We start from the raw sequence: 23,955 nt of genomic DNA on the forward strand, positions 1-23,955 counted from the left end.
CAGCATACTAGAAATGGGAAAGAAAGCCAAAAGCAACAATGGGACCAGAGGATATAGCACCTAGGACACTGTATGGTACCATGTAGTTGCTTAATTAGTATTTATTAAGTAAATAAACTTGAAAGTCCCTTCCTAACTCCAAAATGCTACTCTATTAAGGTGAAGGGGCTGACCCACGCCACAACACAGATGTATCTGGGGGACATTATGCTAAATAAAATAAGCCAGTCACAAAAGGACAAATACCGTATGATTCCATTTATAATGAGATACCTGAAATAGGCAAATTCATACAGAAGGAAAGAATAAAGGTCACCAGGGACTGAGGAGAGGGAGAATGGGGATTTACTGCTTAATGGGTACAGAGTTTCAGTTTGGGATAATGAAAAACTTCTGGAGATAGATGGTAATAATGATGGCACAACCTTGTGAATGTATTACTGCCACTGAATTACATACTTAAAATGGTGAAAATGGTCAATTTTACGATGTGTATATTTTACCACAATTTTTAAAAAAACTTTAAACAATGTTGGGAGCCCTTGGCTTAGGATGAGGTTTTTTTTCATTTGTTTGTTTGTCTTTAAAGATGGAGAGGTACAGTTCAGTGGCTTGCTATGTTTTAGGATAACATAAAGCAAAGAAATAGTGCTTCTAGATCAGGATGAGAAAAAGGAATAATCACAACCCAACTTTGCTTCAAACCAAAGAGCTTTTAATGGTCTTTATTCCCCAGAGCCCTAATAGGGGTGGTCCCGCACATGCTCCATGATTGTCTTCAAGCCAAGCCAGGTCTCTTCAGCTGTGGGCAAGATCTGATTGGCCGGCAGGAGGAAGCCATATCGACCCGTGTCCCTCAGTTCAAAGGCAAATGAGTATTTGATGCCATAGTCATATGACCAGTCAATGCTTCCTCCACTGGCTTGGTCTGAAGGGCAAATGAGAATAAAGTCTGGTTATGCTATTCCCCCTAGCCTCTCCAGCTTTATAACCTATTAGGCTTCACCCTCACCAGAGATAAATCAGGCCCCTCTGCATCTCTGCATGGACTTTGAGAGCAGGGATAGCTTCGCAGAGGGTCATGCTTATGACAAAATACAAGGTTAATTTGAAAAGCAAAAGGTATTATTCAAATGGACACTATACTTAGACTTCCTTTGGTGTTTTTAGGAGCTTCTGGCTTCACTCACCCATTTGGAATCCTGCCTGCTCTCCTGATTGGCACCTTCTACACCTTAAGGAGGCCTCACCACTTCCTTCTTTAGAGGAGTGCTAGAGGTAGACATTGTTTTCTCTCGTGGGAGAGGAGGGATTACAAATAGAGTAAGAGACTTGGCCCTTGCCCTCAGGGAACTTTCAGCATAAGGGTGGAGTAGGTTTTATTCTGATATCAAATAATATACCCAGCACTTATACATGATGGGTTACACCAATAAAGTAATATGCACCTGTGTAATATGTGGCCGCTGACGTGACAGATGATAAAGGAAGGTGGCATCAGCCTACAAAAACTTAGGGCAATCATGACTCAGAAGAGCTGAGCAATGGATGGGTTCTGAGGCCCCTCCCACGGAAGGCAGGTAGAGGTCAAGTGGAAGAGATGGGGCAGAAATGAAGGAAGTCACCTAGCCCCTAAGAATGGTGCCAGACAGAAGGGGAGACCAGGGTGTTGTACCAGGAAGAAGTAGGATTAATGGTTAATATTGTAAACTAACGCAATAAATGCCTGTGATTTGTGTCTTTGCCTTCACCCAAATGATTACTGACTTGAACTGAATCTTCCTGGGTACCAAAATTACTAACTTACACTACCTGCCCACAGCCTACCCGACTAAGAGGTCCATGGTAGACAGAACCCTGGCCTCAGATTGAATCCTGATTCTGCAACTCATTAACTGGGTGACCTAAGGCACTTACCTCTCTGAATCCCAAAGGCTTCATCTATCAATAAGAGATAATACTACCGTACTTATTTCACAGCGAGAATTAAATGGGAGAATATTATATGTATGATTCCAACACTTGTTGAGTACTTGCTAAATGTGTTAAGTACTATGCTAAATTGGTTGATTTAATCCCCACATGGGTCCCAAGGTAGATACCAGTATTATTCCCATTTTATAGATAAGGAAACTGAGACTCTGAAAAATTAAGTGAAGGAACTGGGATAAAGTATGTAGGATAAGCATTCAATAAATTTCAGCTGTGATTGTAACCACCATTATTGATAAACCACTAGGATCCAATCAAAAAAGTTGGACCACATGAAGGATAAGAGGCACCTGGAGGGTAATCCTAACAAGCAACATTTATAAAGTGCCTTATAATTAGTGAACACTTTTATTCTACATCCTATGTTTTGAGCCTCCCAACAACCCATTTCACAGATTAAAAAAACAAAAACAAGGGAGGACAGGTGACCTACCCAATATTACTTGGCTCCAAAGTGGCAGAACTGTAACTCAAAACCAGGCCTCTATCCCCAAGGTCTGGGTTTTTGCAGCCTTTACCTCTCAGAGAAAGAACTCAAGTAACTTCTCCTGGACCAAACACCTATCATAGTGCAGCAACTCAGAGCCCTTTCCAGGTGAGAAGCTACCCAGGAAATGTCTCACCCACTACAGGAGCCCAGCCACCTCTTGGGTGGAGTGAAACAGGTGTTCAGCCCAGAGCTACATGCCAATCTAGGGCAGGTGGCAAAAAGGACTTAATTGGGACTTGTTCTTAGAAGCAGTACTTGTCCAAGCTGCCATTAGGCCAGAATCAAGGATAACAGAGTCAGCTCTGGGCAAGATGCAGCCAGAATTTGCTTGATCATTAATGGTCAGGCTCTGAAAGATCAGACAGCAAACCCTATATCTGTCTGATATTTGCCTATAAGAAATATCTATAGGGGATCCTTAGGTGGCTCAGCAGTTTGGCACCTGCCTTTGGCCGAGGGCGTGATCCTGGAGTCCTGGGATCAAGTCCCACATGGGGCTCCCTGCATGGAGCCTGCTTCTCCCTCTGCCTGTGTCTCTGCCTCTCTCTCTCTCTGTCTCTCATGAATAAATAAATAAAATCTTAAAAAAAAAAATATCTATAACCTTACCAAGAAAAGCACACTAAAGCTCAGCCTCCCAAGGTCTCACTTGCACATGCCTAAGATAAGAAAGGTGGAAAACCAGATTCCTTGTAACAAAATGGCCAAGACCCCATGTGGAGAACAGAGAATGCCCTTCTGCTGACATTCTGAGCTCCAGCCTCCACTCGAGGCTGCCCAATAGAGAAAACATGCATTCCTCCGCTTTCAGTGGCCATCATGGCCTCCTCCCCGGCACCACCAGTCAGAGGGCCCTCTTCCCTGGAGGTTCCTCTGCCAAAGGGGAGGACAATCTCACATGGAACATGGTTTAAAAGGTCGGGGCAACTGTAAGCAGATCAGCCTTCCAGAGAATATTCTAAAAAATATGTAACAAGAACTTTAAATCTGTTCATTCCATTTGACTTGGTAATCTTGCCTTGGGAATATACACCAAAGATGTCATCTAGAAGAAAAAGAAGTCTGTACCAACATGTCTGCACCAACATGGAGCAGCACCATTTAGCAAATAACACAAAGGATAGAGCAATAACCAGGATAGAGCTATCTACTGGAATAACAAACATTTAGAATGGAAATGCATAGAACTGTACAAGAAATAACATTAACTGAAAAAGGCTGGACACAAAATAGAACATAGACATTGATAACAACTAGATAAATAAATTTGTGTTCATCAACAAAATTATGAGACTGAAACATAAAATATGAAGGTTATTAGAATTCTTTTTTCCATCAAGTATTTTAAATGTAACATAATAGCAGAAAAAGAAAAGAAAAGAAAAACTATAATCTGGAAAACACCCAAACTTTCATGATCAGTAGTTTAGGAATTTCCATCAGTTGTTATAGATACGGTAAGTGAACTATTACTCCAAGGTCACCATGATTACCATGACTAATAAGGGCGCCTTCCTTTAGATTCCCACCCTCCTTACAGATGTAGCTGTGCTGGTGCCTCCAGCATCTGCAGACTTGCTCCTCCTTTTCAAGCCTGACTTACCCACCTCTGCTTGACTCTTTCTTGTTCCTCCTCTCCCCAACTCTGCAAAGGCACTGCCTTGCTCATTTCTTCTCTCCTGCATCTTCCACCTCTCCCTCGCTGTTGGTCTTTTTCCCACAGCCAATAAGTAAGTCTCTCATCTCAAACATCTAAAACTCTCCTTTCCTCTCTCCTCCCCTTCTCATCTAGGTTCCCCCAAAGAGCAGTCTAGTCACCAAACTTCCTCTCTCCCTTATCCCATGTGGTCCTCCAATAATTCTTCACCATGCTTATGAAACTGCTCTGGTTAAGGTCACCAATAAGCAAAATCCAGTGGTAAATGTTCTGTCCTTGTCACAGCTGACCTTTTTGTAGCCTCTCATCATTATTAACCACAGCCTCCTTTCCAACAACTGGTTTCTTGGGCCCTCTGCCCAGCCCCACTATGTGGCCCTCTCTCACCCCTTCTGCTGTCTGACATCTTGCTCCCCTCCTCCATCCAAGACTCCTCCCAATCCAAGTGATGTCCTTGCTCTCCTGTTTCCAACCATCCTGTCAACTACTTTGAAGATTTTCTCTCTCTCCAAGAAATCCCAGGGCCATGCAGCCCAAAGCCTATGAGACATCCCCACTTGAAAACACTACCGTTATCTCAACCTCAACTTGCCCAGAGCTGAACGCACTCTCTCTCCAATGTCACCCCTCCTTCAACTTCTGGGGGGTCTCCCTCTGTCAACGGCCCTGTTTGATGACCTTCAGTGAGAAACTCTCTACATCTAATGAGTGACAAAAGCCTTCTGGTTTTCCCTGATTAACGTCTCCCTAGATCCTCAGTGGCACTGCTCTAGCACAGATGACCATTTCCTCCTGTGAACAAGTCCTACTTTTCCTGTAGGACTTTCGTACTCCAACCCATCACACTCTAGCCTCCACACTGCTGCTAGTGTGTTTCATCTAAAACAGAATGCCTCAGGCAGCCCGGGTGGAGCAGTGGTTTGGCACTGCCTTCAGCCCAGGGCGTGATCCTGGACACCCGGGATCGAGTCCCACATTGGGCTCCAATGCATGGGGCCTGCTTCTCCCTCTGCCTGTGTCTCTGCCTCTCTCTCTCTCTCTCTCTCTCTCTAAGAATAAATAAATAAAATCTTTAAAAAAATAAAAATAAAACAGAATGCCTCAACATACTCACTGCCTGCTGAAAACTCCAATGGCTTCCAGTATCCTTAGAGTTAAATCTTAAACACCTTAACATGGCATCCAAAAACCCAAATGCCACTCCCTTTGTTCCCACTTTCTTTCAATGGTCCCAAACCCCCTTGTGGTTTGCAGAGCCCATCATGCAGTTTCTTACTTCTGTGCCTTTGCCCGCACTGGTAAAGAGCCAGAATGACCCATTCTTTTCCCTTCCAGTTACTATTTGGCGAGCAACCATCAAAATTCTGCCCTCTTCTGTATGTAGCTTTTCCTGATTCTGCCACTGTCAAATCCTTCTAACTTTCTAACACTTTTGTACCATGTATAGCCCACAACTGCACACAGCATACTGACGTTCATTTGTCTTCCTGTTCATCTCCCACATTAAACAGTGAGTTTTCTGTGACTTATCTATGTCTGTAGTACTTGGCATAATGATTAGCACATAGTAGAGGGTTTTTTTTTTTTTTTTTTTTTTTTTGCATGGTAGAGGCTTAATAAAAGTGTGCTGAATAGAGTGAGTGCCTATAGGAGGCATTTGTTTCCAAAGGGTCCATGGGCGTGGAAGCACTAGGAGATTCCTGAGCACTTAATTGGGGTGTCTTGAGTTTCTGGGTTTGTCCATAAGGAAGTGGGGAGATTCCTTTGGCAGACTCACAATCTGAATGGGTGCATTACAATTTCCCACAGCACTCAGTTGTTTCTTGTTTCTATCCCTCCACTGTGGGAGAGGGGAGCCTCTGAGAGCAGGCTCCCTAGCTTTATTCCTGACATTGGAGGTATTCCTGACTTGTTCTCCCCTGTGTCCCCTGTGTCTCCCCACATTCTATGTGCACAAATGGCTGCAACAAAGTCTATCCCCTGAAATATCTGGGTCCTTTTAAAGAGTCATCCCCGCATCCAGTCCATGGCATTAACTCAGGGTGTAAACCCCTCTTAGACAAGAAAGGAATAATTAATAAAAGTAATGACTTAGGACTGAGTCTTGACAAAAGCTTATTTTTAGGCAAAGAGATTCCACATAACAACAGTGAGCTGCAGGGATCAGGACACGCAGAGAGGCACACACATAGCTCAAATATTTAGGAAGCTCTCTGTTCCAGATATCATGCAGTATCTCATGGAGGGCAACTGGGCAGGGCTGGATGCCATGCATAAAGACCTATCCATTGTACATCAGGGCACTAAAAGGCTCTGGCCCCAAATCGCATGGTGCCCACTTAGTGGGTCATTTGTAAATACACACTAGATACTTACAGATGACTGAGCAGATAGGTCCCACTTTGTACTTGGTGCCATGCAGGCTGGCCAGAGATTGGGCAGCTTTCTGGGCCACTTCATTCTAGAGTAAGAGAACCAAGAAAAGGTAGATGGATGACATTTGCTTCTCAAAGAATGGACTCCCAAGAGCAGAACATAGAATGGGACTGTCTGATTAACTGGGCCTCTCTGGTTAACTGAGACATAAGCATAATGCTCTTTCGTTTCAGTCATTTTCACCACGAAGCAAGCTTTATTTCATTAGTTCACTTCTGTTGGCTTTGAAAATACAACATGAAGACCTCTGTTGTTTATTTAGTCATCCAGGTGTTTGCAATAACATACACTGAGGTCATTATTTTGCCACCAGCTCTCCTGGTTCAGGGGTAGGATGGCAGTAGGGGCTAAAGAGAATACGTATTGACCCCAGGATGTACCCGGGAAGTTGATTTTTTTTTTAAATAGATCCCTACATTGGCTTACCTCCCTATGATTGTCTCTTTTTCCAAGAAGTAGAGCTCAGCAAAATATTTTCCATTATTTGAGGGTTCCAATTTTGACTGATTGAGGCTTTACTGTCCTTGCTAGGGATAAATGTAAGGTCTTGAACTTGGGTCCAGGAAAACAACTGTACAATTACCAGATGGGGGAAACCTGGCTCGGCAGAATCCTCAGAGAGCCTGGGGGTTTCAGTTGTCAATGAGCCCAACATGAGTCAACGGCATGGTGCTACTGCCAAAAAACTAATGTGACCCTCAACTGTTTAAGCAGAAGTGCACGGTCTGGATGAGGGCGGTGATGGTCATGCTCTGCTCTGTGCTGGTTAACCCACAACACAAGTTTCACGTTCACTTCTGGGAGCTGCCTTTGCAGAACACAGACAAACCAAAGCATGTTCGGAAAACAGCGACCAGAATGGTGAGGGAACTCGGGACTACGTTAGGAGTGCTTGAAGGCACTGCCAAGTATGCAGTAGGGATACAGAAAAACCCAGGAGAAGCAGGTTACTGGTCTTCAAGTGATTAATGCATTAGCTTCTTTACAAAGGAAAATACACTTGCTCTGTGGAGCAAGAAGAGAAACCAGGGCTGGCAGGTAAAAAAGGTAAGGAGAAGGCTTTGGCTCTCTATAGGGAAGACCTCAAACAATCAAATCAGCCCCAATGGAAGAGAATCCCCTGGGAGGTGGGAAACTGTCCACAAACACAGGCTAGATGACAATGTGGCAGAGATGGGAACATCTGGTTTAGATAACTGAAGGTCATCTAGATCTACTCAAAGTACCTTTTAGTTTCTTTTCAATCCTAAGGTTTTTTTTTCCCCTGATTTGACCTTGGGTGGTAATACCATCAAAACCCTGAAATCTGCCCTATAAGGCTAACATGCAACAGATGAGATGAAAGATACACCTGAATGGGAATAATTTATTCCATTTATGTCAGGAGCTGCTGACAATAACATGTTTGAAAATAAATTGACCAAAAGGTCCCATCTCAGGATTTATCTCTAACACATGGGTCTCAAAAACAAAGCCTAAAAGCCAAATTGGGAATATCTGCACATTCTCTTCAGCTGGGGATAGCTCTGGTTCAACCGTAAGAAGCCCTCTGAGATGTTGCCATCTGACTTAAGACTGTCACCAGTTTGCTCATTCCCAAAACAGGAAAGATGATGGAAGGCAGCAAGTTAGGGAAGGGAGTGTTTGTTGCCCAACATCACACACCTGTGCAGCATTTAAGACAGGTCACAGAGCAGAAAGCACAAGGAAGGTATGGGGCAAAGAACTGGGAGACAGTATTATTTAGCATTCAGCATCTGTGGGCATCTGACTACAGATCTAAGACCCCTGGGTCCATGGGCAGCTTGGGTAGCTCAGCAGTTTAGCGCCACCTTCGGTCCAGGGGGTGATCCTGGAGACCTGGGATCGAGTCCTGCATTGGGCTCCCTGCATGGAGCCTGCTTCTCTCTCTGCCTGTGTCTTTGCCTCTCTCTCTCTCTGTCTCTCATGAATAAATAAAATCTTAAAAAAAACAAGACACCCCCCACCCTCCTGGGTCCAAATTCAAGTAGTTATTTCCTAAGCAACAGAAAGCACATCCTGGGAATTTATAGTCAAATTTAGGCGCCTGCTCATCTAGATTAAGGCAATAGTAATTTCATGAATTCTATTTCCCAAGGAAACGTCACTTGGGAAAGTCCATAACCAGTCTTTCAAGCCCCTGCTTGTATCACAGTCTTCTCAGTGGTTGGACCTATTCATCTTTGTAACTTGTCACTAGTACACCATCATCTCAGTACCTGATTTCCCCATTGAAACTTACTTGTCCAACACAACGGATCTTTGTGGCTGAGCTAAAATGGCATTTCAGAAACTTACCAGTTCATCGAAATTATCTGACTTGGTACATGTATACCCATAGGGGAACATGAGCAGCTGGGAATAGCTGTGGAGGGTAATGAAGGCCTTGATTTTCCCGTGACTCTTGATGAAGTCCACTATGGATTTCACTTCAACTTCAGAGTTGGCATGGGGTCCATGGTAGGAATCAGAGCAAGGATTGTTGCTGGCTCCTGGCCCTGATGGGATGCAAAAGAAGTCCAGTAGGAACAGTGACCTTTAAGGAGATGCTGTATGGATACATTTACTGTGCATCACTAAAGTTCCTCTTCTGAAAATCAGCAAGACTGTCCCTGCATTAGATTGAGTTGCTATCTAAGGGCACAGGAGGCCACACTGAAGTGATTCTGGACACATCTCTCTTCTTTAGAAATACGGTTCTTCTATATGGCAGAAAGCTATCAAATTAGATCATCTCCTCTCTGTGGGAGTTGTTGGAAGAAAAGCTAGATTTAACATTATAGATGGAATTCCTGCACTGGGTGGGAGTTGAGCAAGCTCTCTTTCTGGGATTTCTTCCAATTCTTAGTGTCCAAGAGTAGAAGATTCTATGCATCTGTACTTCTAAATCACAAAGCCATAAATGCAAGGAACCTCTGACACCCTTTCTGCAGTGAGGAAATCACAAGTGCACTTGACAACAGGCCACCTTTGGCCCTGATTTTCTCAGCAACTGGAATTATTCGTGACCACCAAAGTGGTCCACTGTGGCCTGGCCAGGGCTCTGAAAGCTAGAGAAACTTCTAGGGAACTGGTAGGGGCTGGGACTCCCCAGGGTCTCTAAATGATATAGACAAAGTATGAATACAACCTGTCACTTTATTTCAAGATCATTTAATAAGAATAATAACACTTCAAGAAAAAAATATCTGACATTGAATCCCTGAGTATTGTTCAGTATTTTGGATCTGATGCTTTGATTTTTTTTTCCTATGCTAAAAAAACTATTATAAAAGCAATGAATGAACTTGCCAGTCATCCATATCCTGTCACAATTCCCGAGTGGGTCTTTTCTTGGTTCAATAACTCATTAATTCGTCTTACAAATATTTAGTGATTGCCTTCTATGTTCCAGACACTGTACTAGATACTAGGGATAGTACAGTGAAAAAGACAGTTTATAACCTCACTGTTACCAGACCTGATGAGGAAGAAACAAACAAATATCAATTCTGTGATTAGAGAAACACAGGAGTTTTAACAGGTCCCTAAAAGCATAAAGAAGCCCCCAAACCAGGCTGCCACTGAACCCCCCCCCCAAATTAGGGGCACAAGTCAACAAAACCAGAGCAGCAAGCCAATATTTTCTCTTTGAATCTGTTTTGAAAATCAATTCCTTAATCCTATTTGTATTTCTTTTTAGTTTTCTTTCTCGAAACATCCAGAGATGATGTAATGTTTCTCATCTGAATAGATCCTAACCCCCTCTAGTGGTTGGTTCAGGCCTTCCTAAGGCCTCCCTCCACTGCGCCAAGTCTTTGCTCTGAAAACTCAGAAGTGAAGCCGAGCTGGGCTACAGCTTGTGGGAAAACTAAGATGTGAGACAAAATATATTAAATGCTGCTCAGAGATCTGTGACAGAGCTGCGTGCCTGTGAAGGGAATTTACTTAAGTGTTTTTCAAATAGGTTTTTAAATGGCTTCAATCCTGAATGGGCTTAGCAGGCTGACAGCACTGCAGAGCCCTGCAAAGCAGCTAGCTGGCCAGACAACTTTAGGCGGTCCCTGGGGGCAAGTCCCTGCGCTCACCTCCAAAACCTGCGTCCCAATTCCGGTTAGGGTCAACACCGACACAGAAGCTTCCTGATACCTTGGACCGGGTCTTCCGCCACATACGATTCTTTAAAATCCAACAGAAAGAGAAGACAGACAAAAGAGAAAGACAGTCACTGGGCCTGATGAGAAAGTCCCTTTAGAATTCTGTTCATTTCCCTTGCTCCTTCCAGGGAAGGCCCCTTTGGAATTACACTAATCTCTCTTGCCGGCAGAGGTGTCAAATAGTCCTCCTACAGGGTTCTGAAAGGAGCTTCTTGGTCATCTCACCGAAATGAGAAGTAAATAATCCCCCATCTCCTCAGATCAATACCTGCCAAACCGTCTTCTATAGGACGCCAGTTCTATTAAACGTTAACAATAAAAAATAAAAATAAAAACAACGACAACAAAGTGGGGAGAGAACAAGAGTTCTGTAATAGAATATTTCAGGAAGATATAGAGCTAAATTGGCTAATGTACCTCAGCACTTCTAACGTTTTTTTATTATTATTATTCTTTTGCGTTCTTTAATGCTGCTCCAGGATGGGGGTACAGTGGGCGGAACTTCCCAAACTTGACCGTGGAGCCTCTATTCACAGGATATCTCATGAGATGAGTACAAGTTCTTTCTGAACACACGTTGAAAAACACTATCGTCATCAGTTCTCTCCATAAATAAACCTGAAGCTCTTATTCACTTTGAATATACGTGGGGTCACAGTTACCACCATGGTGTTCCGTAATGAGATTTTAAAGGGGGAAAAATACTACGTAATTTCTTTTAGTGATATTACAGAGGATTTCTTTTCCAGATTGTAAGTAAAACGCTAAATACGTTGTACTGCCTACCCAAATCCTACTGCAATCTAATTGTCAGCAGGTAATATCCGCCTCCTCTTTTCCATCAATCCCACCACAGGAAAAAAAAAAAAAAATGCAGAGAGAACTGGAACAAATCTCCTAGGTGACTCACGGTGAACACTGAGCTCTAATAGCCCGGCCTCACAGCTGAAATGGGCTCTGACCGAGGCAATATGTAAAGACATCGTGTGTTGGAATAAGAGGTGATTATTCCACTCCACTCTGTGCCTCAGTTCAGGGCTACTACTGAGAAATTACGCATCCCACTTATGGTAAATCCAGAACAGAAAGGTTACTTTTGTTTTTTAAGTTCCTACACATCTCCATAAATTCTTGTTGAAGAAGAAAAAGGTACAGGCTTACTTTGGTTTGAGAGAACACATATCCATCAGGATTTGTGACCGGCAGCAGGAAGATATCCATTGTGTCCAAAATGGAAGTGATGGATGGATCATTTCCATAATCAGAGGCAATCTGAGCAGAGACAACATATATGTCAATTTCACACTCCCCTTTCACCAGGGAACACAGGATGGAGTATTAAGGTAATGTGTTTTTTTCAAACATGAACTAGATACCACTACTGGTCAATGAGAGCCTGCCAGGGCTACCTCCCAGTCTCCCGTGATGTTTAATATGCCAGAGTCTATATTTTTATTTCCAGTCAAAATCATTTACTGACATTAAGTAAAACTCAGATATCACTTATCCATTCTCTCTCAAAAGTAGAATTCTTTCTATTCATTCTGGGAAAGCATTTTGCAAAGGTGTATGTGGCTTATACCGATGTATGAACCAAAGACATTTTTTTCAGTTTTCCTTCATCATCACACAGGCTAGCTTTCCAAAAGTACTCACAACGAACAACAGATTACTTAAATGTGTAGAGACTTTTCTGAAGCTACAGAGAACCGGTTAAATTCCATTTGGGGAATTAAATTTCTACTTGCGATCAATTGCAGTAAAGTTGAAGTTTCTGCTGGATTAAAATTTATTCATTTCCTGTGCTCAGCCATCCTAAGGCATTATTATTCAACTGTTAAATATCCATTTCATAATACCCTAAAGGTAACTGCATTTTAATTGAAGGGAAAAATGTATCAGTCAGTATGCACGTGGCTGCACATGCTTGAATGATCTGATGTGGATTGATTTCCTTTGCTCATGAATTAACATTCTGATTTATAGCGTGTCATTTTTGAATTACTTAAGCAATACCAGTCTAGGTCACACCCAGCCCAGCGTCCTGACTCTAATTCCAATGAACATGTGAAAGAAAGGTATTGCGACACTCTGACTTAAGAATCAGATTTGGAAAATTTTCAGAAAAACCCAGAAACCCTTAACCAATTTCACTTTAGATCTGCAGGGCAAAGGAAAGTCTTCTAGCACCTGTTTATATTCTCCATCTGAGCCCCTTTGGTGATTTTACAGATTTCTAGCACATCGTCCCTCAGCCTGCAAGGCCCGAGGCAGCAAAGCAATTTTTCTCTACTCTGTTCTTATACTGAAATCTGACTCCTGGGGTCCTTACTTACCACCCTCTCAATCTCTTCTGGCTGTGTCTGTTAACAGAGCACACAGTGGCCGGCAGGCCCGGGGACAGTGCCAGCGTGCTGGCTGCAGCAATACCGCAATCCCAAAAAAGGTTGAATGGGCCTGTTTCCTGCCTACACAAAGAAAGGCTCTACAAAGACCCTTGCGTGGTTAGGTGGAGCCTAACCCCAGAAAGTCAAAATAATCGAGGAATTTTAGGGGGAAAAAATGACCTTATTTGCTGTCCACAGTGCAGTGGCTTGTGTAACCCACTCGCGAGCGTGGATCCCGGCATCCAGCCAGATGGCCGGCTTGTCTCCTCCAGTGCTGAACTGTAAAACAATGTGGGAAACGTGAACAGCTCCCACTGCTGCGGGCTCCTGTCCCCCCTCTCTTCCCCTGGGGCCTATCTGTCCCTCTTTCAGTACTTGACGTGATGGAGAGAGAAGGAGGAGGTGTAGAGGTGCAGACAGTGATGCTGTAGATAAACTCTTATTTCGCGTGATTTTTCTGGTCCCCTTGCTTTTAATATGACTTTAAATGCAGGCTAACAAGAGGGCATTGGCTTTTTCTCCTGCGATGTTTATAAAAAGAAACTCGTTGCAGATAATGTAATGACATGAAAAGTATGTTCATCGTTTGTTCTAAATTTTATCAAATGGGTTACAGAATAGTATGATGCCTTTTTCTTTTAAAAGGCTAGCTCATGTATGTATATATATGTACGCACACAGACATAAAAAAGGAAAGAGGGGAACGAAGAGAGAAAGCAAGATGTACAACAAAATATTAACAGCTATCACCCCATCGTCATGGAATTAGGAATATGGGGATGTTTTTCCTTTTTCATTTCTCTTTTTTCTGATTTTTACAATAATTGTGTAATTTTTGCAATAAAAATGCTTGTGATAACCTTTTGAGTCCTTCATAAAAACAGGATGCTAGGCTCTGGATGTGCTTTCCAGAGTCTAAATTTTATGATCTAACTGTCTTAGTTTTATTTGGAAGAGTGGCTTTGCCAATTGGATCAGTAAATGGGAAGGAAAAGATTATTTTTGCACCATCAACTTCTATCTCTGTGCTGCATTCTAAACATAGCAGATAAGGTAAATGAGAAATGCAAATCCTTGCTAAAAATTACATTTCATGGGCTTCAAGAGTTTTAGTTACAAGTGTTTCATGTCTTTTCCTTCAAAGAGCTCAATTGTAAAAAGCCGGGAACTTTCAAAAACATGTAACATTCTCACCCCCGAGCTACCCCAGGGAAAAGGAGGCCAGGACAATCCAAGGGAGAGGACAATCTAGGATTTCCTGGCCCCAGGGTGGGAGAAACAGAAACAGGGTAGAGGATTTTTCTTTTTTTTAAAATAGGTAGTAAATATTAGCAAATGTAGCACCGTGTCATAAAGTAGGCAAACCACTTCTCTCCAGTCTGCTTTGGGAGAAACACTCTGGAGAAATCCATCTGTCCCAATGAGTCCGTTGGTTCTCAGCCATAACATTTCCAAATGTAGTAGGGAGTTGTGACATTATCTCTCTTTTTTTTTTCTCTTTCACAAACTCTTTCTAGGAAACCTGGTAAATAAATTTCACTCTTTTTTTTTCTGGACAAAGTGAAAAAGCTTGCAACTATGAGCACCAAGGCTGTCAGAGGTTACAGGCTGGAGTAAAACCCTAACCTTTTCCAAACTAGCACCTTTTAAAAACAAATGCCTTCTCTTTCTGGGCATTTGCCTATGCAGTTTAGTTGCCCTGCCCTCCCTCCAGCACGCTTGCAGGAACGCTTCTGCTTTTAAATGCAGCTCAGGCAAGTCCTTGGCGCTTTTTTTTTTTTTTTTAATCTCTTGGTTTAAAAAAAAGAGAGAAAAGAAAAGAAAAGCAAGGGACACAAGGTAGAGAACTCCTACCTTGATTAATTACAGATTAGCTCCCCCCCCGCCCCCCGCTCACCCGGGCCCGCGCCCCCCCGTCCCTCCCTCGCCCCGGGGCCCTCGTCATTTCCTCCCCCCCCCCCCCGCCCGGGACCCCGTCACCTCCTCCGTCCGCCCCCCTCGCCCCGGGCCGCACCGCCTCCCCCTGCCTCCGTTCCTATTGGCGCGGTCGCCTCTGGTTCCCTACGAGCGAATCTATCGAGATGAGAGCATTAATTCACTCCCGCAGACCTGCGTCAGCTTGCGCAGGAAAGAGAAAAAGAAAAAAGAAAGCGGGAGGGGGGTGGTGGGGAGGGGGAGACTCAAAACCAGCGAGGACCGGTTAGGAGGAGACGGGGCAGGGGGGCGGAAGCGCTGGGAGGCGGCGGCGGAGGCGGAGGCGGCGGCGGCGGCGGCGGCGGAGGCGGGCTGGCGGCGGCCGCTTCGAGACCTCGACAGGAACCCCAGCTGCACCGGTGTACCTTGAGCACGTTCATGGGCCGCTTTTCAAAAGACTGGCCAATGTTCACTTTGCTCACCAGACCAGGGTGCTGAGCAACGAGGGTATCCATTTCTTGGGAAATCTGCGATGTGTAAGACCGGAGACACGGGACGTTGGCCAGTGAGCGACGTGATGCCCCCAGTAGTGACCTCCCCGGCTCCCCCTTTCCATTCCCTCGGGGGACGCACGGGGGACGCCGCAGGCTCGCGGACGCGGGCATCGAGGCCGAGACCACGAGGCCCCGGGCCTCCACAGGGGCTGCGGGGGGGACGCCATTTTGTGGCCGCCGAGCCGGCTCGTGCCGGCTTTGTGCCGCCGACAAAATGGCACTTCTCTGCCTTGCCTGTGGCTTCCCTCAGCCCATCCCCGAGGGGCGGCTTCCCCGGCCCCAGGCCGGCTCGCCCTCACTCCCAGAGGGACACACATGGCGGGGCTCCTCCTGCTCCGCCCTCCCCCTCCCCCTCCCCCCCCCAAAGGTGGTTGTGGAGGCCGGCGCTGCACAGGGCAGCGGGGCTGCTTGAGGGCACGCGGGGCGCCGGCCCCTGAGGCGCCGGCCCCTGAGGCACCTCGGTGGGCGGCCACGCGGCCCGCGCTGCGAGGCTGACGGAGTGCGGTGCAGGCCCGGCACCCAGGCTGCGGCGCGGCGGGGGCGGCGGGGGCCGCGTGTCGGGAGCGCGGGGCGCGAGAGCAGCCCCTGCCGCCGCCGCCGGCCTCTGCTGTCTTAACTCCCCTTCCCCCTCACTCCCTGTACTGTCTCATGATCCCTTCGCTGAAACCCTGAGGGGCCATACAGATTTCAAATTTTAAAAAAAAATTCTTTTTTTCTTTTTTTTTAGAAAGCTCAGAGGAAGCATCTATTGTATATTATCGACGTGGCGTCGCTCCATATGCAGGCACATTAATATCTCTGGCAGTGAAACAAATGAGTAGCCAGTCAGCTCAGGTCAGAGTTGGCCCCCAGATGAGTTTAGGTCAGGTCAGCTTTTGCCACCGAATAAATCAGAGGGGAAAATTAGTTTCAGGCCTCTTCGTGTTTGGGATGTCTGGTGTGCGGGATGTGCCCCTACCAGACTCCTCCTCTCCGCTCTGTCCTACTCCCCCACCTCTTCCTGTGGCCCTCCAACCCCCATCTCTTCAGCCCTCCCCTCCCTTCCCCCACTCCAAGTCATTTGGTGCAGATGGACCCCTGTGAACCCCAAGAAAAGCTCCGTGTCACAAAGAGGCAAGTACAGCCCTGCCCAGATGTCCAGGTGGCAGTGTGTGACCCAGCTGGAGGAAGCGGGCATTCTTCACACCAACAAAACTCAGGAAAGACAACGGAGGCCTCCTAACACTTCACTACCATTCGGTCTCCGAGGGTTGGTCAGATTGGGAGACCCCACCCTCTGCTGAAGGTCAGAGGTGTCAGGGTGCCCCTGATTCCATCATCACTGGCAGCCATGAAGCCTAGCTCTCAAATGGCTTTGTGGGCCACACAGGTCAGAAATCGGCAAAGGGGTCTTGAGGGGAGAGGCTCCTCAGCATGAGAGGCTGTTTGTGTGCTCACTTAAGACAGTCTTAGACAATTCCAAATAATGGAATGGCCCCTGGGATGGGCAAGTGGGCTTCAGGTCCTGCCTTAAAGCAGTGACACTGATAGTGGCTGTGAAATCCTAGAGAAGATTGGAGAAGTTCAGAAACACTTCCCATTAAATCACCAGGTAGAAGTAAAAGCCTTGTCATCAGAGGAGAAAACAGCCCATTTCTCAGAGGTTCATTTTATTTTTTTTTTCAGAGGTTCATTTTAAAACACTCACCTCTTCCAAAGTATGATAAGCCTCAAAGTTGAAGTTACCATTCCGTTGTCTTCTCCGATTAAGTAACATTTCTTCATTCTCTTTGTCCAACAGAACCTAAGATAAACCAGCCACACTTATGAATAGTCTATAACAATTCATCATTTGCATCGACAATTGTGAAGGAAATGCTAACACTCAGGTCCCCAAGTCCCAAGCATCCTATTCCTGTCCTACAGGCTCTGGGGTTATGCCTTTCCCCTATACTGGCAGCATCCTGAAAGCAGATGAGGCACTAACAGGCCTCCTGGCCAGTCATATGCTACAAATACAGCATGACGAACAGTCCCGTGGTTGTGTTATGGCTCCTATCTTTCTGGGACCCAGGGCCTGAGTTAACCCCCAGTTAAAAACTAAATGAGTGGGCAGCCCCAGTGGCTCAGTGGTTTAGCGCCACCTTCGGCTTAAGGTGTGATCCTGGGGACCTGGGATTGAGTCCCATGTCAGGCTCCCTGCATGGAGCCTGCTTCTCCCTCTGCCTGTGTCTCTGCCTCTCTCTCTGTCTGTCATGAATAAATAAATACAATCCTTAAAAAAAAAAAAAAATTAAATGAGTAACGTTTTACTTAAACTAACACCCCTCCGTTTGCACTTTATATTTCATGCCAGAGATTGTTTTGCCCTTTCCCTGTAGTTTTTTTTATTACCATATCTCACTTGCATCAAGTGCTAAAGAGAGAGGGACAGTGCCTCCCTACCTTCTCTACAGGGGTAGCCGAGCCTGCAGGAAGGCCCCAGGGGCACCCACAGGTCTTTTCCCCTGGCAGAGGGTACCCAAGGAGAAAAAAGGCTGGACCTTCAGTTCATGTAGACCAGCAAGACTCTGGAAGAATGGTCTGTGGGATAATTACCTGAACATCTTCAATCATGGTGGAATAAGCAATTCCCTGAGACTCCAAGAAAACTTTGACTGCCTGGATGCTGACAAAGGGAACTCGGACATGGGCTGTCTCCCCGGGGATGGTGGGTAGTTTCCAAAAATCAAGCTGGAAGGAGTAAAAGGCCAAGGCAGTAAGTGGGTCATTCCAGGAAAATGGACAGCACAGCATGGTTAGGTTTCCAGAAATCAATTTGTATCTATTCTACCTCCAGCCCACAAGACCAGAATCACTGTAGAACCACTATGATGTTGCAAGAGGGTTTTTAAATATCTAAAGAGGGACATATGTGTTATATTGTTTGTCCCCCTATGGTTAGATAGATATTAAAACTGGCCAAAGGCAAAGATTAAACTATGGCAGTTTTTTTCAACAGTTGACATTCAAGGAATCCGTTTCATAACACAATATCAATACTGTAAATTATTTTAGGATGGAAATAATGCATTAAAGCTGTTCAGCAATGTTTCAAACTAACTTTCACGTTAGAGGGATCCCTGGGTGGCGCAGCGGTTTGGCGCCTGCCTTTGGCTCAGGGCGCGATCCTGGAGACCCGGGATCGAATCCCACGTCAGGCTCCCGGTGCATGGAGCCTGCTTCTCCCTCTGCCTGTGTCTCTGCCTCTCTCGCTCTCTCTCTCTGTGACTATCGTAAATAATAAAAAAATAAAATAAAATAAAAAATAAAGATTTAAAAAAAAACAGCTTTTAAAAAAAAAAAAAAAAAAACTTTCACGTTAGATCTCTTTTCACTTTTATGATAAACTTGTGAGATAGAAGAATGGCATATTTATCCTCATCAGACTGAACGGGATGATGAGACACAAGGAAGGTAGGTCACTTCCCCAGTGTCACAGAGTTGAAACTAGAGTCCAGGTTTTCTGTACCCCAGCTCCATGAGTTAGTGTTCCACACTATGTCAGAGAAGATGAGGTACAGTCCAAAGTAAGAGATCCCAATCATCGTGTCTCTAACTGTGGAGTAGTGACTTTGGGAAACAGAAGCTCCCTCTAGGATGGATACCTGAAGGTGTTCTTCAGCCTCCAATTCCACCAGATGTTTTATTTGTTCTTCATTCCTTGGTGTGATCTCAAGAACCTGGTCCCTAAGAATATTAACCACAGACATGACCTTAAAAGCAAAACCTGGACATTGTTTCCTGTTGCTTTCTGCCCCTGTTACTCTCAGCGTGTTGGAGGTTAATGTAGCAGTTAATAACCTCTTTGACAAATGAGAAACTAATAAATCGTATACTGACCCACATCCTCAGAACGAGGAGTTGGTAGAATGGCTTTATTTCCCCCAAGGAAATGGTATCTAGATAATAATTAAGAGGTGTACCTACTCCTGGCAGGAAGCTTGCCATTAAAGTTACCTTTCCTTTAGCTAATAATTATTTATAAAATAACACCTGCTGGTCATAAAGCAATAGCTTTTAAAACTTGTCTGTTCCTGCTTTTCAGAAATGAGGTGGTTTGTTGTTTTGGTTTTTTTTTAAGTGGAATAATTAGTTTGGAGCTTGTAAAAGGAACAGAATTCACATCTGGGTAGACCTAAGATGTTTTGCTGTTGTTAACTGAAATGTATTAGAGTTCCATCTCCAAACCCCATTCATGTGGCCCAAGCTTGGGCTATACCAAAGAAAATTGGGACCCTGAAAAATCATGGTGTACTCTCCACACACCCATAAACACACATAATGAGGAGTAAAGGCTATCAAGGACACGTTGGCAGGAAAGAGAAGTTGCAGAACAAGCAAACACATATCCTTAGAAAAAAAGTTGGGGAGTAGATCTGTATTTGCATAGCCCTTCCTTGGCAGTAGAGGTTTCTTCTCCTCTATCCTTTCTCCAAGTAGGCTGACTTCCCGAGTCACTGCCCTGAGCATTTGTGCAGTGGGGAAAGGATTGGTTCAAAGAGCCATATACAAGGACCAGAACCCAGGTCTTCTGAAACCAAGTGCCATGCAATTTCCAATGAATGCTAGTAAAATATGTAAGTAATAGAGTGTAAGATCTTCAAGGCTCTTCTGCCTTCAAGTATCCACCTGCCAAATGATCTGAAAATTCTTCCATTTGAGTCTCATTCCTTTTAGTTAGTGCAGACACCCAGGAGCCCTCCTTTGTAATGGAAAGGCATTGAGAAAAATACTGCTTTTGGCTAATATTTCCTGGTGTGTGTTCTAAGGAATAGTAGACCTTTGAGTTGCTCAGCACATTAAAAAAAAAAAAAAGTGGGGAGGAGTTTGATGATCAAAAAAAAAAAAGGGTAAATGCAGCAACCTAGATCCCTTCTTATAGATTTACAATGCATACCAATTTAGTAAAAGTCACTAGAAATCCTATAGTTTGTTAAACACTCCAATTCCCAAATTTATTTGACCACCCACTTCTTTGAGCCAAATTTATTTGACCACTTCCTTAATTCCCTGGAACCCTCTTCAAGAAATGCTGCCTAAAGCCTTTCACAGAATCTTGGAACCAAAGTACTTTGGAGCAAAGTACCTACAAAGCCACGAGTGTTGGATTTGGGCTGAAATCTGCAGCCCTGATCCTCCCGCCTCATGAGGTTCCATGGCCTGAGCACTAGATCTGAAGATGGAGAGGTCAAGGACTGATGTGGAGAGTGAAGCCCAGAATGGTCAGGAGGACGTGGTAGGAGAGTAACCCATCAGTTACTGAGATGTGCTGAGACATTCAGCCAAACTGCTTTATTTTCACTCACGTCTATCATCCTACATTCTGATCATCAGGGGAGAGAGAAATAAGGTACATGTGTTCAGATTTCACTTTGTTTTTTTCCTTTAGATGTCATTCGTCTCTTTCTTGGGTCACTCGTTTCTGTTATTCCCACTATCCCCTCTCTAAACCTAAGAGAACTTCTCTGAAAATGCTGAACACTTACACCCATTATTCTGCAACAATCCAGTGAGACTCTGTGATTCAGGTAAAAAAGTTCAAATAGGCACCAGAGAGTATAACTTACCCCACAAATGTTTCTTGACAGTAGATATGCCCCAGAAGGGCACCAAAAACCAGGATCAACTTCATGGTCAAGGGTCTTTCCAGAGTCCAGAATTCAGTGTCACTCCTGAACTTTATTTATAGTGCCCACAGCTGAGGCTGATCTGTAGGCCGAGTAAGAACTCGAGTGAATGCCCACATGGTAAAATTCCCACCTGCATGTCAAATTCTCAAGGCTATAGACACCCACCTGTGTGATATCACCAGTCCGTACATTTTCCATTCCTGCAATAAGATAACAAACTTTGATGGAAAGAAAACAAAATTGCTAGAGCATACCAAGGGCAAATCATGTATTTATGATTTAGAACATAAAGTGCCAATAACTCTGACCAATGATAAAAGCCAGATTAATAGACCTGAGGTTAAAGTCCTTTATGAGTCTCAGACCAAAAAAAAAAAAAAAAAAAACCCAAACCAAAAAACAAAAAAGGGCACAGCATTTATAGTAATTATGCAAGCATCCTATCTATCACATTCCATTAGTTTGCTCATTTGTTTATTTTTATAATGTTTACTCTGAAACATTACAACCCCCCAGTCCACATCTGCTGAATCTCCCTGTAGAGGTGGCCCATTCCTGTCCTCACTCTATATTAAAACAAAACAGAAGGCCTTTTAATATTCAATTTTGGACTGTTTCTAAAGTGATCCATCTGCATTTCTACCAAATTGATGTCCTTGTTTCTGTGCTTTTTCCCAAAATGAAAATGTCTTTCTGATTATGACAGTGAAATTGCTTGTTATAGAAAGTTTGGATGAAAAGGAAGCATTTTATTTAATCACCAAGAGTTCCTCCACCTGAAGAAAATCATTTGGTGTATACCTTTCACCAATTTCTTTCTATGTTTTAGAGCTTTTTCTTTTTTTCTTGAAGATTAGACGATATCATATATTCTGATTTTTTTTTTTTTTTATGATAGTCACACAGAGAGAGAGAGAGAGAGAGAGAGGCAGAGACACAGGCAGAGGGAGAAGCAGGCTCCATGCACCGGGAGCCCGACGTGGGATTCGATCCCGGGTCTCCAGGATCGCGCCCTGGGCCAAAGGCAGGCGCCAAACCGCGGCGCCACCCAGGGATCCCCATATATTCTGATTTTTAAGCAAAGGGTTTCTTTTTTTTTTTAAGTGTTTAAGTTTTATTTATTTATTTATGAGAGACACACACAGAGAGAGAGGCAGAGACACAGGCAGAGGGAGAAGCAGGCTCCATGCAGGGAGCCGGACGTGGGACTCAATCCCAGGTCCCCAGGATCACACCTCAAGCCGAAGGTGGCGCTAAACCACTGAGCCACCCGGGCCGCCTGGGCCGCCCCAAGCAAAGGGTTTCTTAAGCAAAGGTGATCTTTCCTTGTCTATAAACATAAATCTGCATAATCTGACTTTGTTCTCCATGGCGAAAGAGAAAGATAGAACAACCTAATTTTAGGAATCATACTTTATTGGACTTAATCATTCACACACATTGTGTTCAGCCCAGCAAGAATCAACCACAAACAGACACAAGAAAATTTTCTTCTGTCCTCTGTATGTCAAATTCTTCCTCTGCACACACTTTAAATCCGGGAGTTAAAATTCTCAAGTACCTACTTGAAGGGGAAAGGTATACATATATATATGGTGTTTCTGGTTTAAAAAACTCCTGGATTAACTTGGTTTTTCATTCTCTTGGGTGTCAGGAGAAGACAGAGGCTGCAATTCATCCTCATGTGCCCAGCACCTAGCAAGTAACCAGTAGTCATAGGAATTGAAATGAATGTACTTGGAGAATCAGTTAAAAGCTTCTCAGAAAAGATGGGGTCTGAGCAGAGTAAGTCCTAAGACAGGTAGGATTTACTGAGGACAACCTGGTGGTAGGGAAAGATGAGAAAGGTACAGACCTGGGAAATATGTGGCACACAGCTGGGTCCAGGAGGAAACATGCCCTACTTGGACCGACATGCCTCTGGGCATGGCGAGAAATGTGAAATAGGAGAGGATATGAGAAGGGCTGATGGTGAGGGCCTCACAGTCCAAATGGAGTTTACCCCTGATGAAAGGTAGAAATGGAGAACCTCAGGAGGTTGCTGAGTCGGCACGTGATTGAGGAAGGCACTACTGAAAATGATACATCTAGTAGAGTGGGCTCAAGGCAGGGACACTAAGCAGAGAGCCAGGTAAGGAGCTTCCTGGAGAAAGCCAGATTTAAAGTGGTGCATCTGGACTAGGTGGTAGCAGACGGAATGCATGAGATGGGCTCAAAAGTGTTTCCATGGAAGAATCATGAGTCTGTGCTGAGTGGCTGATGCCTGGCTGGGAATGGAAGAAGTTAGGGAAAGGATGCTTTCCAGGGGGTGTTAAAGGAATGGCAAATCACCACCTCCACATAGCCTCCTGCAGCCTCCTCATCCCCATGTCATGCTGGGAAGTTCCACTGTGAGAAGTTGTTGTTGTTTGTTTTTAAGATTTTATTTATGTGCTTGAGAGAGAGAAAGAGAGCATGAGCAGAGGGGAGGGGTAGAGGGAGAGAAGAGAAGCAGATTCCCGGCTGAGCAGGGAACCAATGCGAGTCCCATTCTCAGGACTCGGAGATGAAGACCTGAGCTGAAGGTAGATGCTTAACTGACTGAGCCACTCAGGCAACCCTCCACTGTGAGAATTTGTTTTATCGCCCTTACAACACGCCTTCGAACAAAGAGGAATTTTTGCTAAGAAGTACTACCCAATGAATTGCATTCATTAGAGATAAGATACTTCCTGAAA

At 44.5% G+C, this 23,955-nt stretch overlaps 1 protein-coding gene across 1 annotated transcript; it reads right to left on the bottom strand.

The window, feature by feature from the left end:
• Positions 1-699: 699 nt before the first annotated feature.
• Positions 700-21,240, bottom strand: CPA2 (carboxypeptidase A2). The gene is made up of 11 exons (XM_055307354.1): positions 21,176-21,240; positions 19,214-19,295; positions 18,165-18,299; positions 17,275-17,370; positions 15,459-15,560; positions 13,300-13,398; positions 11,894-12,004; positions 10,664-10,754; positions 8,895-9,094; positions 6,516-6,600; positions 700-928 (listed from the first exon to the last, which is right to left on the bottom strand). Exons 1-11 carry the CDS (start codon positions 21,238-21,240, stop codon positions 741-743), a joined length of 1,254 nt encoding a protein of 417 aa, XP_055163329.1. The 3' UTR covers positions 700-740.
• Positions 21,241-23,955: the final 2,715 nt, after the last annotated feature.

This window comes from Nyctereutes procyonoides, unplaced genomic scaffold (genome assembly GCF_905146905.1).
Source record: "Nyctereutes procyonoides isolate TBG_1078 unplaced genomic scaffold, NYPRO_anot_genome, whole genome shotgun sequence".
NCBI lineage: Eukaryota > Metazoa > Chordata > Mammalia > Carnivora > Canidae > Nyctereutes > Nyctereutes procyonoides.

What these genes read in the sequence shown, in the direction of transcription:
- CPA2 (XM_055307354.1), bottom strand. Translation starts at nt 21,240, where the DNA reads ATGAAGTTGATCCTGGTTTTTGGTGCCCTTCTGGGGCATATCTACTGT. An exon ending in ATGTGTTCTCTCAAACCAAA is followed by an intron (nt 10,755 to 11,893) that starts GTAAGCCTGTAC and finishes TGGATTTTAAAG; the next exon opens with AATCGTATGTGGCGGAAGAC. An exon ending in TTGGGACGCAGGTTTTGGAG is followed by an intron (nt 9,095 to 10,663) that starts GTGAGCGCAGGG and finishes GCATCCCATCAG; the next exon opens with GGCCAGGAGCCAGCAACAAT.